The sequence below is a fragment of the Zonotrichia albicollis genome, chromosome 1 (genome assembly GCF_047830755.1).
Source record: "Zonotrichia albicollis isolate bZonAlb1 chromosome 1, bZonAlb1.hap1, whole genome shotgun sequence".
Taxonomy (NCBI): Eukaryota; Metazoa; Chordata; class Aves; order Passeriformes; family Passerellidae; genus Zonotrichia; species Zonotrichia albicollis.
The window spans coordinates 150,636,153-150,652,409 of record NC_133819.1 but is presented as its reverse complement, the minus strand read 5'-3'; the positions used below and the strand labels follow the sequence as shown (position 1 = coordinate 150,652,409).

The following is a 16,257-nucleotide window of genomic DNA, read 5'->3' as shown; positions in this document are numbered from 1 at the left end:
GAAGGCTAAAAGATAATAATGAAAACTCATTACTCCTTCCAGTGTCCTGACACAGCCTGTGGTTGGTCATTCAATCAAAAACAATTCACATGTTGGATGAACAATCTCCAACCACATTCCAGAGCAGCAAAACACCGGGGAAGCAAATGAGATAATATTGTTTTCCTTTTTCTCTGAGGCTTCTCAGCTTCCCAGAAGAATCCTGGGCAAAGAGATTTTTAGAAAATATGACGGTGACAGCTGGGCATGAAGTGTCACCACACATGAATTCGTGATAAAGTTGTTACTACTTATCTAACTGAGTGATAGCAAATATTTGGTGTTTGTTAAGAGAAGGCTTTACTGGAACTTACTGCTGTTCACAGAGATGGGAACACTCATAAAAAAAACCTCTTGGGAGATACCCAGCACAGCTGAAGGATTGAGGCTTCTTTGTGACTTACCCAGAAGAGAAAATGAGAGGATCTGAAAGACTGTTCCTGAGCTGAATTCCTTCTGGGTTCTCTCCAGCCTGTCATGATTGCACTGAGCTGCTGAGGAACATCAAATTAATTCCCCCTTTAACCTTCTGTCTTTTTTTTTCTGTTCTCCATTGTTGTACACTTTTTAATTCCATTTTTTTCCTTCCACAGCGATTCAGTTTGTGCAGCTTCTGTCTTTATTTTTTTTTTCTTCTCTAACCAGCTCTATTCCCTGTGTTCCTGATAAACATTTAAGTTGTCTCTGAAATACAGAGAATTTGTTACCAAATTTCCCTTGGCTTTTAAAAAATACTAATTTATACACTATTTCCTAATGATTTCCAGGCAGCATTGGGGTACGGTATGTGGAGTATTTGTAAGCTTAAGACAGGCATAAATATTTGGTCAAAAATTCATTAAAAGATATTTTTGTGACATGCTTTGTAAGCTTTAGACAGCCATAAATATTTGGACAAAAATTCATTAAAAATGTTTTTGTGACATGCTTTGCCACTGTTGGCTAACACTGAATAGTGTGTTTGTTTTGATTTTAAAAAATGTGTCTTGTAGCTTTTACCAACTGGATGGTTACATTATTGCTCAAGACCAAGAAAACAAGATTGATAAGTCTGGTTTTGTTGTCCAGTTTAAATGAAGTGCAACACAGGAAGTGACAATGTTGCTGAAAAACAGAACAGAATCTTTCAAATCTTTTTTGGTTGCAGTGACTAAGAGCAAGGCAGATAAAAACTCCAGGGTTGGAAGGAGTTTCTTCCAGTGCTCTGCTTCAGCTTTTGAGGAGCTGAAGAAACTCTGCTTGATTGCTGCCGAGAATTGGCTTCTAAAAAACTTTCCTTTTATCATCTCTAAGTTCTTGCACCTGTTGATAGGAATTGGAAATTGTGAGACTGAGTAGATTTCCTGTGGATTGCAGGATTCAGGCACTTTGGACATCCGTGGGATGAGCCAGGTTCTGCCCCCACACCTCATGGAGGAGAGGTTGATACGGCAGCAGCAGGAGATGGAGGAGGATCAGCGCTGGCTCGAAAAAGAAGAACGATTCCTGGTAATTCTTTGTTTCACAGAGCTTCTTAATTCCTTCTGATTTTGAGGTTTTGTACTGCAGCTGGTTAAAACTGGTCACTTCTGTGAAATGAGAAAATTTACAGGATACAGGACCCCAAAAATGTGGGTTTGGAAACAGGTTTTAAAGTAAGTGTTGGGCTAGTGAGAGCTGTATTTCACATCTCTTGAACAGCTGTGGCTTTTGGTGAATCTCATTTTATCCAGTTGAGTGTTTGTGCGGGGGAAGTTGTGGGTGTAATTCGGTGCCCATCTGGAGGTTGCCTGTTTGTTCTTACACAGAACTCTACCCCTAAAAATGATGTAACCATTTGAGGGTTGTGGCTGTGCTAAGAGTTGTACCCAGCCTTGCCCTGGAGGAATAATGGCACATGTTAGTGGGAAGAAATAGTATAAGAGAGAGCTCTGTGAGGAGGGAAATGCTCTGAACCTCACCACGAGCAGGAAGAAGAAATCATTGGTAATGGGATGTCCTGGTGGTGTTTCTCTGCAGTTCCACAGAGAATTGTTATCAGTGCCACTGGTGTATGGTTTTTGGTTCAGCTCTGGCTTCCCAGTTGTCAAAATTCAAGTTAAATGTTAAATTTCTCCTGCTTGAGGCTGATGGCTACAGATGGAGGAGAAGGTGGGAGTAGAATGTCACCAGGAGCCTGTGGGTGCCTGAGGCTCAGGGGACAGGGGACAATTTACAGTGCTGTGTGTGGGTTGTGACAGACAGCTGCCCTGTGCTTGGCCTTAGGCGTATTTCAGGGAATGTTTCAGTTTGGAAATCTCCTGTGTTGGAGCTGCTGGTAGATGCTCCCATGTCCAGGACATGTTCTAGCTGAGATCCACATTGTGCCTGAGCTAAGAAGTGACTTTTGATTAATGGGTGTCGAAACTGGTTTCCTTCTAAGTCCATTTGGGAATTTGCATTTTCCCATTGGGGTGACAGCAAACAAAGCCCTGTGCCCAGATTGCTTGGCCTGAAGAGAGGGAGGGGAAGGGAAAATTTCTTCCCTAATTTAGGCATTAGCTTTTCCAGTCTTGTGTGGCACCATTTACTTGTGACCTACACAACCCAGGAGGTCAAACTCATCCCACTGACAATTAAAACTGGAAAGATGCTCGAGAACTTTTTGTGGAATCAGTTTCCTTGGAAAGGAGCATTGACCTTGCAGGGGTGGCAGTAGATTGTGTGGGAACTTTCAAAAACTCCATGATTTTTTGTGTGGAATAAATGATTATTTGTAGTGTTTGTTGATTCAGTCTCTGGACCATTAGGGTGTTTATCATCCCCCAAATTGACATTGAGAAGGAACTTGCTGATTTTTCTTTTATCTGTAATACACTCATAGCATCTGTTTGGAAGAGATTTGCTGTGTTTTCATTTTGTGTTAGTTTTATTGTGAGGAAACACCATCTTTCTTGCATCTATTTTGTTGAGGAATTGGATTCCATAATTGGAATCCAAACTTCAGTTCTTTTTCTTTCCACATTAACATTTTGACGGTACAGACTTTGAGGTTCACCCTTGGATGCCTATTACAAATTTATACCCCCTGTTAGGAGCTAAATGAACTGCTGATAGTCACAGGGTGCCTTTGAGCCCATAGCAGGATGTGTGTCAGGAGAATATTCAGTTTATAGGTGGGTGTTTCTTGGAAAAGGAATGCGGGTGAGTTTCTAGATTTAGCCCTGAGGAAGTGAAGATGTGGAAAAGTCATAGTGGGGAGTCACTCTTGGAAGCCTGGCAGGTCTCCTGAAGATATCCACAATTCAGACATGAGAGTCCAAACATGAGAAAATAAGTGATTTATTGAGGCATTAAGGCCATGTAATGATGTCCAGCATAGAAATAAGCCAGGTGTTACACACACGTGCTCCTTGTGTCCTCTAGTGAGTGACAACATTTCTGCCCTGGGAAGAAGGGCCTCCCCTATTTTCGTTCCATGTGATTTAGAGAGAAGAAATCTGGCCCTCCCTTGCCTGCTTTAGACAAGTTTCAAATAATATTTGTCCTTTTCAGCACAGAGAACAACAGAATAGAGTCAGATTTTAATATTTAACTTACTTAACTATAATATTTAACTTTTGTAACCATGTGTGGTGTTCTCAGTGTAAACTGTCTGTTTCCAAAAACAGCTCTATTTACCCAATCCTCAGGCTCTACAGCACATCCCACTTATACTGCTGAGAGTTGGACTCACAGGGGAGCAACTGCAAATGATTTATTGTAGGACTCTGCAACAAGATGGAAAATCCTGTTGGTACAATTTTTGTTTCCCCAGAGTAACACCAACTTGCTCATGACTTGAAATTTATTGCTGCTTCTGCAGGGAGAAAACACAACTCACAGCACATTGGTACAGGGATAAACAGCACTGATGCTGCTGGAGGGGACTCCCCAGATAGGGAATTCAGTGCAGTGGCATTGCAATGGAAATGTGCTGGTCTTTGGGGAGCTTGTTATCAGTGTAAGCAGTTTGCCTGAAACTGGTCCTTGGAGAACATGGGACTAGTTAGTGCTTGAAAGGATAAAAATGTTGTTTTCAAGCTGCAGCCTTAACAGAATCCAGGATTCTGGAAATTCTGCTGTAAAAAGGGGAAACAAACAGGTCTCTCCTCGTGGGAAGCTCCCTAATGAAAATAAATCCATTGTGTAAAAGCTGAAGAGTAAAGAAGTGCTTGATTTTATACAGTTCCAAATACATTCATTGGAGAGTGAGGAGAGAACTGGTGGAGGGTTTGATTTGGGGGATCCAGGATGACACCCCAGCCCCTGACAGGGAGGGGAGGCAGCACTTCAGCTCTCCCAGCTTTAATGGACACTGATTAAAACTTGTGGTCATTAAATTTTCATGCTCTATTGATAAAAGTGCTGTGGAGAGAATCATCTCCAGGAAGGACAGAAATAGGTGAGTTATTTTTGAGAAAGCTGAAGTGGAGACACAAACCATTGCTGCACCCAAAGCTTGATGCCCATCATTACAGGACACTGTCTCTGTCCAGGGCACCTTCAGATGAAATGGCTGCAGTACAAACAATCTAAAACAATCAAAAATTATCTCTGAACATTTTACACATCTCTTCTTTTGGGCCTATTTAATTGCCTTCTCCTTCCTTTATTTGGAGTTTCCACTTTGAACCTTCCTTTCTGGCTGGGCTGATGTTATGTACATTATTTTTAATCAGATAAATAAAGATATATATGTGCACGCCTGTTAGTAACTCCTCAGCAGACAGAACAGTTTTGTACTAAGAAATTTATAGTCCCTTCTGGGATAGCCTAAGAAGAAATAACTCACATATTTTCCTTATCATGCTTGGGTTCGTTAGGTTTTTTTTCTGAAATTCCCACATAGTTGTGGTTTTTGTCCTATTTTGACACTGAGAACTTCAATTCAAGTCTAATTGATGTGAACTGTTGCTAAAATAAGATTCTAATTTTAAGCCTGAGAAAATCCCACCAAGACATTAGAATTCAGCATGTCCTGAGAACTCCAATGCTTACATATTCTTTTATTAGCAAGTAACCAGAAATACTGGAAATAAAGTGGATTATGTCCCACTTTGTCAACATACACATCCTGTCTGAAAATTCCTCTTGACATTTCCAAAGATTTCAGATAGTAGGCTTATTTATTTTAAAAAAATCCATTTACTTTTGAAGGACTTTGTGTTTCTGGAAGATTTTAACAACATACAGTTCTTTATCTCTGCGGTTTTTGGGAGGTTCAGAGCCATGGCAGGGACTGGGAAGGTGGCAGGGTGTTCTCTGGGGCTGTGAAATGGTGAAGTACAGAACAGGTTTAGTGTGAGGCTGAGTGTTGACCTAGAGAATGTTGCAATAAACAGCTGAAGGACCACAGAATTAAAAATTCAGCAATGCATTGTTCTTGTGGCAGCATGAGGGGCTCAAAGCTCTTGCAACTGCAGAAGTGGAAGAATTGCTGCTGAATCATACTTTAAAATACAATGGGAGTTTGATCATCAAAATCACTTTTACTGTAAAATAATTTGCCTTCTGACATTTCCACATCTACACAAAAGAATAAACCAGAAAATCATTTAGTCAAATGGGAGTTGTTAGAATTTATTAGAACATTAAAATCAGTAAATATAGAATTGGGACTTTTCTCAGTCATTGGACACAAAAGTTGAACCCTTCTCTTTTGTTCCTGACTGCCCAGGTTTTGATGGAGCAGAGGAGAATGCTTGTGGAAGTTGAAAGAAGTTTATGTCCTGCTAAAGGATTTTTTCCTTATTTCTGAGGTGTAGCTGCTCAGGGTCCCTCAGCTTTGCCATCACCCCCTGGAACTTGGGATCTGCAGTTTGGGATCAGGTTCTTGGAGATGCCAGGGCAGCACCACAGCCTTGTTTGGGTGGGGACCAAGTTAATCATCACCATTTTTGTGATATTTGGTGAGCATTTTCAGCTTTTCTGCACAGCCATTCCTGGGCTGTGGGTTGTGTGCTGTCCAAGATGGGGTGTCCTGGAGGAAACTCAACATTCTGCATGTTGGCTGCTGGTGGAGACTTGGAGAATGAATTGTTCCTGTGACTTGGAGCCTTTGGATGCTGGAAGGAGGGACCTTCTCAGCAAGACAAGGAGAGGAGGAGATGGATTTTGTGTCTGCTAATTTCAGTTTTTGCTTATATTACTAGGAAAAAAAGTCCTGTTACTTGGACTTTTGTGCATTTTTGTGCTTCTGACTCTTCTAAAATGCTCGATATTTCATTGTCTCTGGATTCTGGTCTGAGGGATGTGCTCTAGATGGTCCAGAGGAAGGTGCTCCTGGCAGGAGGTTGGAATGAGAAGACCTTTAAGGTCCCTTCCAGCCCAAACCATTCCTGGTTTAAGATGCATTTTTTGAGTAATAAATTGCTGTAAGTGTAAAGAGCATTAAAGACCCCTGTGATAAAACAGTCTTTGGTTATTTCCAAAGAGTTTGGGCACTTCCCTGGCTAGAAATGAACATGAAACGATGGCAAATTGTGAGCATCAGGGTAATAGAAATGTAGTTTGTTGTATGCTTTATATGGATATATAACAAGGGTAACTATTTGATTTAGCTGAAGAATACTATGAGAATCATGACTTTACCTGTCTAGTGAACTTCCAGACATACTCATATCAAATGAGACTTTAATCAGAAAAGAATTCATTTATCGTAATAAGGAAATAAACTGGAGATGAGTCATGGTAAGTTTCATCTTGAAATTTGTCACAAATTCCTGGAAAAACATGAGGAGATCACTTGTGTCTGTTTCAGTTCTTCATGATAAGAGGGGGTTAAATATTTCCCTGTCTGATATGATTTTCTATTTTTAATCTGCAAGTTCTTTCAGACAGTGACTGTCTCTGGCTGTGCCCCACTCAGTCTGCAGAAGATTGAATGAAAATCCCAAATGTGAGCCGTTCTGACATGGCAGCACAACTGGGCTGTTTTTAATGACAGAAGATCAATATTAGTGTGTTTTTGCAGGTTCTTTCTGCCCTTCTGGTTTTTAGGGTCATTTAGTAGGATTTGTGAGTTGGAATTATTCTTTAGTATTCTTACAGGAGGAAGGAATCTCAAATAGCCTTAAAACAAGAAAAGGATGTATTTGTCCCCTGAAATTAACCCTGAAAGAACATGTGGTCAGTTTAGTGACACTGTGTTTAGTTACATCTACATTTCTCTGAATTAAAAAAATGTTATTTCCATATTATGTGTGACCACTTTATCTCTTAAGTTATCAGTGACTCCTCATCCAGTCTTGTAGGAGAGAGTCAGATAAATCCTGTTTTTAAGTGCCAGAATTGGTGCACAAGAAGCACACTGTAATTTTGCTGAGCTTGTGTGTTCAGATCAGTGTTAACTTTGGCTTCACATCCACTATTCCTTTGTCTTCCCATGTAATCAATGTTGTCCTTGAAGAATAAATAAAACATACCTGGGTTTGCTGGGGAGATAAGTGGGGTTTTCCTGTGCAAGGCCAGAAGTTGGATTTAGTGTTTTTTGTGAGTCCCTTCCAACTCTAGCATATTCTGTGAGAAAAATTACTGGTTCATGTGTGAAGAAAAAAAAAAAAATCAGAATCAGTGTGGTTTTATTTTTGCTTTTAGAAACGACCAAGCCCCGGATTCCTGTATTGTGCTGAAAACACATGAAATATAAATATGTTTGTTGCTTGTATGGGAAGAAAAGGGCATCTGGATGGCTTTGTTGGCTGGCTGTATCCACATGGAGTGTTTAGAGAGCTCCAGTAATTGGCCCCATTTGCTTGCAGAGGGAGCCAAGTACATTTAAGCCATCCTGGGGCAGGAAGCGGGAATTAATGTGCAGCGTTTCTCATCCTGTGGTTGGAATTTTGCTGTTGGGAAGCAAGCTTTTTTATTTTTCAGAAAAAAACTCAACTTTTGCTGCCTTTGAGAAAACTAAAATGCAGATTTTCCAATGTTGTGTCAGCTCAGGGGTACTTTGGATATTTGTTGGAGCATTTTGAGTCCTGTGCTGGGGGCAGCTGCAGGAGGAGCCAGCGGGGGCGAAGGGCTGGAGTGAAATGACATCTGGATTTGTCAGTGTGCATTTGGAACAGCATTCTCCTGTCTTTGCACTGCCTCTAAGCCAAGGGCACGCCACTGGGTGAGCAGAGCACAGAGTGAATCCCTGGATTTCTGTTTCAGAAACCCGACATGAGGCACTCCAGAGGCAGCATTGACCGCGAGGACGGAGCTCTGCAGGGCCCTGTAAGTGTGGGGGATCTTTTCCTCTCCCAGCTCTTCCTCCAGTTTCCTGCTAGAATGTTCTGTACACTGGCTTGGGGGTGGGAGATGATTTAAAGGTTTTGCTAAATGTTTCCACTGTTATTACATGGTGGTACAGCTTTCCAAGAGGCTCAGCTTCTGTGGGAACTGCAGCCACAGCAAAGTGGTTCATGCAGCAGTTTGGGGGATTTGGGGTTTGTTGGTTGTTTTTTGTTTTTTCCCCTTGAAGCTGTTCTTGAAACAAATATTAAAATATTTCCACAAATATGTTACAATAATTTCCAAGTGCTCATGTGCTGTAGAATTGGGCCTTTTATTTAAAAATGGGGATTGTTTTCTGCAAATTCTGTCAACAGGAAGCAGGAATAAAGTAACTCATGCAGTTGTTTAAATATCTGAAGGGTTTTCTCATAAGGAATGTAAATGTTGCTGTTGTATTACTCAGAAATCTGTTTGGGGTAAATGATCCACTATGAAACAATTGGAATAAACCCCACAGCCATTCCTTTATTCCCAGACAGCAGCTGCAGCTTGGGTGTTCTTTCTTAGTGGCTTAACTCCTGACTGTTTAATTTAATTAAAACCATTTTTTCAATTGTTGAATTGCCATTGGAATCTCTGGATCATACTGTTGGAAAAGGGGGATTAGGCTAGGCACTGCTCATCACACAAACCTGGTGCTTCATCCACTCTTTCTCCCCAGGAAAGCAGTGGATATTTTAAATCCACCCTCCTGTTTCATTTGGGATGGGACTGTAAATTCCTGCTTTGGCTTAAGCATTTCTTCACTTTTTAGGAATTTAGGGATTCTTCCTGCATTTGCAGCCAAGACAGTCATGAATGAGTATGTCAGTGACACACTGCAGCACAGTCTCTGGAGACATTCATGTCTGGAAGCTCCTAAGATTTTTTTCATGAATTTGGAGAAGATTCTTAGTTACTGTTAGGCCTTGGCTGTTGTTGCATCTTTATATAAGAGCAAGAAAAGTGTTGCTGCATTTTGTGCTGCTTGTGAAGATGCTTTGTGATGCCCAGGAGATTTTCAGGTCGTGCCACAGGTTACAGATCCCAAACTGTTTCCAGGGAAAGTCCTGCCTGCCCAGATGAGGTGGTCCAATATAGCACCTCATTTGAAAGAGTGTGAAGAAAACACTTCATGGTCATGGACAAAATGGGTTTAAAAGAGACTGTAATTCATGGTAACTGAATTTCTAGTCACAGAATTTGATCTTGTAGTTCTCAGTAGATTCAGAACGTACTCTGACTTCATTTGCAGTGGGAAATGCTTATTACTGCTGTGAGTCAATTTGAGTTTCTGACAGAGGATGAGAAACTGGGCAGTGATACAAATGAGAAGTTACCACCCACATTTGGGCAGTTCCTGTCTGATCACATTTTTTTGACCTGTACTTTCAATACACAATTTTGTGGAAGTAAAAATGCAAGAATTCTTCTAGTGGGATACCATTATTCTGCCTCTCTCTTGCTCTCTTCCTTTCCCCCTGGGGTTATGAGATTTGAAATATTTAGGTTAACAGCACAAATCAAAGATAATGGCATGATTGAATGTCTCTATTTCATGTCCCTGTCTTTGAGGTGACCAACCTCACAGAGCGACAGACCAGTGTCATTTCTGCATCTCCTGTTGTTGTTGACATTTTTAAAAAGCCCTTCTTGTGGTGCTGTCCAGGTGAAACTGCAGTCTGACTTTGTCAGCACCAATTCTCTCCCTGCAGTGGCAAACAGCATCTCTGTAGGGATTGCCTGTCCCTGTTTCCAAAGTCTGTACATTTCCTTTGTCCTCCTAACTTCTAGAAGATCCCTGCTCTGCCAGGCCCTTTTCTGCCCTGATTGCTTGATGTCCAGCACTCTGAATTGTGCTCTTGAAAGATTTCTCTTGAAAATCACCTGACATCCATGGACTCCAGTTCTTTCAAAAGCAGATTCCCAGGGAACCTCACTATTTCCTGGAAAGCACCCAAAGTCCACTCTCCATAGCCAACTCAATTCCATTGCTGGAATTTTTTCTCCTACCTCCAGCAATTTGAAGCTCAACTCCTTTGTGGTTGCCATGACTGAGGCAGCCACTGCTCAGCACTTGGCCCATGAGTCCCTCTCTGTTTACAAACAGCAATTCCAGCAATCACCTTTCCCAGTATTCCTTCATACCTGCATCCAGAAGTTACTTTCACAGGAATTTCCTGGACCTCTTTGTGTCCACTGTATGATATTCCCAGTTGAATTTTGGGAAGTTAAAATCACCCCTGAGGGCCAGGGCAGTGGACACAGAGATAATCCTTAATTCTGTGCTGACTCTTGGGCTGCTCACAGCGGTGATGAGGTTGGTGTGAAGGATGGATGAATGCCCTTACCAGGGAAAGTCACTTCAGTCTGTTACTAAATTCTTCCAAGTGGATGGGCAAATGGGCCTTGAGTAAGAGCTTTGCAGCAAAATCAAAAAGCAAACCAGCTCCAAAGTGTGTTCCCATTACAGAAGCATTCAGCAGGAAGTTCTGCAGTTTCTCTGTTGTCATTTCTCCTTCACCACCATGACCTCTGCAGTTGCATCTGTGGGCACAGACTGAAAATGCCTGGGACTGTCTCACCACCTTTGAATAATAAGGATGAATTGCAATGTGGAGGCCAGGGCTGTTGTGAGCAGTACAAAATACATGCAAATTCTTTTATTGCTCTGTAAGTAATAGACTTGTAGTAAGGGACTGATGATGGTGAATTGGGATCTATTTTCAGCTGGTAGGAAGTGTGCTGAGAGCTGGCTGCTCTTGGTATTGAGATTAAGTTAGTGCTGATGAGAGCTGCAAGCACTGCAATAACTACCTTATATGTTTATTTTATTTTATAGGCTGGTAACCAGCACATATATCAGCCTGTGGGAAAACCAGGTAAGCAGTAAATGCAGATGCTGACATTTTGAGTATTTGATTACAAGTCTTGTAGCAGCAGTAGTCAACAAAGTTCATGGCAATATTTCCATACAGAGAGGATTCAGTTCCACACACATTGATGTTTGTGTGCTGTGTGTTCAGGTTCCCCATGCAGGCCCCAGACATGCAGTCAGCAAAGCCAAGGAAGTGTTTAGATCAACAAGCAGGAAATGTCTAGAGCATCTGAGTCAGAGTGGGAATTCACCCAGGGTGGAGTTCAGACATGTCAAACAGCAGTAGACACCTAAAATTGCGTTTCTCAGTCTCAAAAGTGAATCACACAATTTGCTGCTGGGAAGAAATCCAGTTTCCCAGATTCACACAGCATGTGGGACCAGGGATGACACCATCACAGTGCTGGGGTAGCTGTGCCCAGAGCAGCAGCAGTTACCCCACAAAAGGAGTTTCAAATATTTAACTAAAACAATCCTGCTCTCTTAAAGTGCAGCTCCCACAAACAGTGCATTTCCTGCAGCACACCTAAAGATCTCCCATCTGTGGCAAAGCAGAGCCCATGCAGCCTGTGCAGTGCAGAGCAGGAGGGTGCCAGGTGCCTCTGACACCTTGCTGCCCTAAAATCACAATTTTTTGTCGCAGATCACGCGGCTCCGCCAAAGAAGCCCCCACGCCCCGGAGCCCCCGGGCACCTGGGCAGCCTGGCCAGCCTCAACAGCCCCGTGGACAGCTACAACGAGGGTGTGAAGGTAGGGGAACACCCAGAAAATGGAACATTACCAGGGCCACTTTATTCATTACCAGTGAAATACCCCCAGCAAATCAAATGTGACAGCTCTGAGGTAATCTGATGTTCCTGAAGTAGAGAGCATGGAAAGCAAAGGGGACAGAATTCATAAGTAAATAATGTCATGGGGCAAACAGCTCCAGGGGGGTGGGGAGGGAACTCAGGGTCTCCCTGGCTGTGATGTAGTGGGCTCCTCAGCTAGAACCTGCCCAGGTGAGCTTATTTCTAGTCTCGAATGATGAGGTGTCCCAAATGGACCCAGCTCCCTGTTGGGCAGGATGGAGCATGCCCAGGGATCCCAGTTGCTCAGATGGTACCAAAGTCTCCTGTCCTTGGTCACAGGAGGTGAGACCTCTCCTGCAGTGCTCAAAAAGTTCTTGCTGCAGCACCAGAGCTCCTCAAATCCTACCAGCTCTGGGGAACAAGGGAAGAGGGGAAATGGGCTGTCTGACCTGGGAGGGAGATACTTCCTGATGTGTTCTTTCATTTCCCATAAATAGCAATAAAGCCAAAACTGAAACTTGACAGTGGTTTTGTAGCAGAGGTGCTGCTGCAGGGTGCAGTGTCCTGCCCCTGCTGCAGTTGGTGTCCACAGAACAGCTCCTAAGGATGTCAGGCACTCCCAAAATCATCCCTTTGTGTGCTGTTTCCTGCCTGTGGGACTCTGCCACCTTTCTAATCTCCAGGAAACAGCCCTGCCAGGCCTGTAGTAAAGCACAGGAATCCATGGTGTGGTGGCCACAGCAGCTGGGATAAGTGACCCTTATTTTAGGTGATTTAAGGAAATACAGGAAAAGCCCAGTTCATCTGAACATGAAATTCAGAACTGCCACCAGAGCAGTGTGTTCAGCACAACTTGATCCCAGCCACTGCCAGCTTGCCTCACTCCTGCTCGTGTTCTGGGATTATTGGAATGTTTAAGAACCAGTGTAAATAGCCAGCAGTGATGAATTTGAGCAGGATTATTTATTATAAACTGATGCCAGTGCTTTACGAGCTGCCAAGTCTCAGAAAATGTCAAAAAGCAGTAACAGGTGTGTTCCTAAACTCAGCTTCTCTGAAATTTCCTTTCTAAATGCTGATGCTGGAACATGAAAAAACGTTTTTTAAATAAATCCTTTTGACAACAAACAAACCTGAGCAGTCAGAGACATCAGTAGTGACAAGTGAACAGGATTTGTGTACTAAATAGCTCTTTGAGTAGGAAAGAAGGGCTGATTTTTTTTCTTCTGTCAAAATTTTTTTGGCATAGCTTTGTTAATGGTTGCTGTCCTAAACTGAAGATGCTTCTGGGGTTCATTTCAGACTCCCTTTTCTGTACCCCCAGTTCAGACTCCCTTTTCAGGGAGAGCACAGATGAAGAGGATTGGAATTTCCTGCCCTTGGGAGCCTTCAGGGCAGGCTCCAGAGAGCTCCTGGGTGAGGCAGAGTCAGCAGTTCCACAAAGAAACTCAAAATTCTGCAGAGTAGTAGTGTTGATATTGGGGATAAACAAAGAGAAACCAAGGGCTGAGAAACACAATGTCCATAGTCTTGAAAAGTTTGGGTGTGGAGTTCTGAGGGTTGGGAATCATCTGGAATGGGTTCTGGGCAGTTCCTGGCCATGGCTGTGATGAGTTCTTGTGAACAAGTCCTGCACAGTTAAATCACCCATGTATTTCCCATCATGACTTACCTAAACAAGAAGTTCCAGAAAGATAAATACAAAATTTGTATCCTGGACTGTTTGTGCAGAGGGACCAGCAGAGTTCCCAGGACAGGTTTCCCAGGCCCTTGCTCCACTCAGCAGTCTGCCACACTGGCTTGCTCCTGTCAGCTTTGCATGATCTCCTGCCCGTGTGTTGAGTCAGGAGGAAGCATGGGGTGCATGGCAAACCCTTCCACTGCCCACAGGGGTGCACAGCAGCTCTTCTGTCACACAGGGCCCAGAGCTAACACTGGTGGCTGCCAGTTCTGGTGAGGATGCGTTTTCGTTGCAGGCTTTTTAACTGGTCTCTGATTGCTACACATGTTTTGGGTTTGTTTGTTTTTTTGTTTTTTTCCTGCTGAGTTTTATTAATATTGTTTTTCTTTTTTTCCCTTCTTTTGGTAAATTTCTTTAACCTCCCCCCACATTCTGCTCAACCATAGCCATGGAGGGTAAGCAGCGCGTGAGCGTGTGTGTCCGTGCCCTATTCCAAAATGTCCTTGCATGTGACTTTGCCAAATGACTGTTTTAACTTCTTGATTGCTGAAACTGATTCGAATCACAGCCTTTCCCTGCTGATTGAAGCAATTACAGTGTTCTTTTTCCTAAGGTGTTTTCTGATCAATGCACTAAATGGAATCTCTGTGGTAGCTGTTGGTATCCACTTAATGAAATGCTACAAAATGGAATCACCTTGTACTGAATCCTGCACTCCTTCCTTAGAGAAAGTCTCACCAAAGCATTCCACAGTTTCCTCAGGGCAGTGGATCAGGGGCTTGCAGTGAAGCTTTCCTGGAGCTGGGACCAGTCCTGAGAGCCAGCAGTAACCCAGTGTAGGGAGCTGAAGTGCCATGAGCCATCTCAGATCCAGGAGGAAATCAGGAATTTTTTAACTTGCTGCTCCCACTGAGTTGTTGCTTGGGCATCCCATTGTAGGGAATAGCTGCAGGAGACTGGGATGCTTGATGGTTTTACAGTTCTGAGATACTGAGGACCTTATAAAGGATGTTTCCAAAGCTTGTTTCATTTCAGACCTGGGATTAATTGTCTGTCTTGGATTTAACTCCAGACTTACCTGACTTGTTGGAAGTTTTACTTGAGTAAAGACCATAGGATTTTTAACTTAGGAGTTTTTTCTGATCTCTTGGAAATCAAATGTCTAAAACCATTCCATGTTTCCCACCTGTACTGGTGACACCATTTTTGTTAACCTGCTGTAGATTTTCACTAACAAAAGAATAATGTCATAGAATCATGGGATAGTTTGGCTTGGAAGGATGATCTCATTCCAGTTCTCTCTTTAACATACCAGTTTTCTCTTTAACATATCAGTATGTTAATGTGTGCTCTGACATTTCTTTGGAGCACAAAAATCCCTTCTGGAATGAGGGACCTGATACCTGTTGCCCTTGCAGTGGAACTTGAACCACTGAGACATGTTAAGTACTCAGTACTCTCATGCCTCAAATTATTCCCTTCTCTGTTGAGTGTTACACTGGAAGCTCTTCAGGGATACCCTGGTGAAAGTTGTCCAGTGTCATTTCAGAGATCAAATTCAGTCAGAAGAACTGAAAGAAACCTCCTCCATCCCGGAGCCAGCTCAGGCAGCAGCGGGGCCGGGTGGGGCGGTGGGAGCCGGGGAAGCCGAGCCCTTCCCGGCTGGGAGGTGGCCGAGCCCCACCTGCTGGGGACGGGAGCTCCAGCAGCCGCTCTGTGCTTGCAGATCCAGCCGCAGGAGATCAGCCCTCCCCCCACGGCCAACCTGGACCGCTCCAATGACAAAGTCTACGAGAACGTCACGGGGCTGGTGAAGGCGGTGATAGAAATGTCCAGTAAGATCCAGCCGGCCCCACCCGAGGAGTATGTGCCCATGGTGAAGGTATGGCGGCAGTGCCTGAACTCGGGGTGTTTGGGGTGTCTGGAAGTAGAAAAGCTGTTTGTGTTCATGTGGTCCGAGGCTGGAGCTTTGGATTCCATGCCCACTATTGTGGACAGCACTGCTTCATGCCCAGTTTGCCTGTGCTTGTCCAGGCTCCTGAGTAGTGTGCTGTCTTCTCCACATTTTCACTTTTATGAGAAAAACTTGTTCTTAAGCCTTTGGCATCTTGTTTTGATGCTAATAGACACAATTGCAGGCGGGATTGTGAAGTGCCATAGGCATGTTCCAACTCTTTCCTTATCCAGATGAGCAATTAAATATATCCAGTGCCTCTTGCACTCCTAAAATTCTCTCATCCATTTCTTCCAAGTCTTTGAAGTTTATTTCTTTAATCTCTTTTTTGTCTTAGGAGGTTGGTCTGGCACTAAGAACTTTACTGGCAACAGTAGATGAGACCCTCCCAGTGCTCCCTGCAAGCACCCACAGAGAGGTACGTGGAGCTCTCCCTACCTGCTGCTCAGCCACTGCCCTCCCAGTCATCCTCAGCTCACTGGGACAGGTTTTGGTGCTCTTTTCTTGGCACAGGCCTTTTGGTTCCCTGAGCAGACTGAACTCCTGGGTTATAATTCTGCATAAAATTATTTAATTAAAATTGCTGCATGAACTTAGGCTTGGTATTAGTGAGGATTCTTAAAACTGGATATAGGTGTCACCTATAGGAAGTGAC

General features: G+C 43.3%; 1 protein-coding gene across 11 annotated transcripts in view; it reads left to right on the top strand.

The window, feature by feature from the left end:
• Positions 1-16,257, top strand: part of PTK2 (protein tyrosine kinase 2) — a 189,087-nt gene that overhangs the window by 169,110 nt on the left and 3,720 nt on the right. For all 11 annotated transcript variants that reach the window (XM_074557683.1, XM_074557658.1, XM_074557672.1 and 8 more), the window contains 6 exons: positions 1,396-1,527; positions 8,197-8,259; positions 11,141-11,180; positions 11,820-11,926; positions 15,375-15,530; positions 15,940-16,020. In XM_074557683.1, coding sequence (XP_074413784.1) covers positions 1,396-1,527; positions 8,197-8,259; positions 11,141-11,180; positions 11,820-11,926; positions 15,375-15,530; positions 15,940-16,020 — 579 coding nt within the window. The remainder of the gene's footprint in view (positions 1-1,395; positions 1,528-8,196; positions 8,260-11,140; positions 11,181-11,819; positions 11,927-15,374; positions 15,531-15,939; positions 16,021-16,257) is intronic.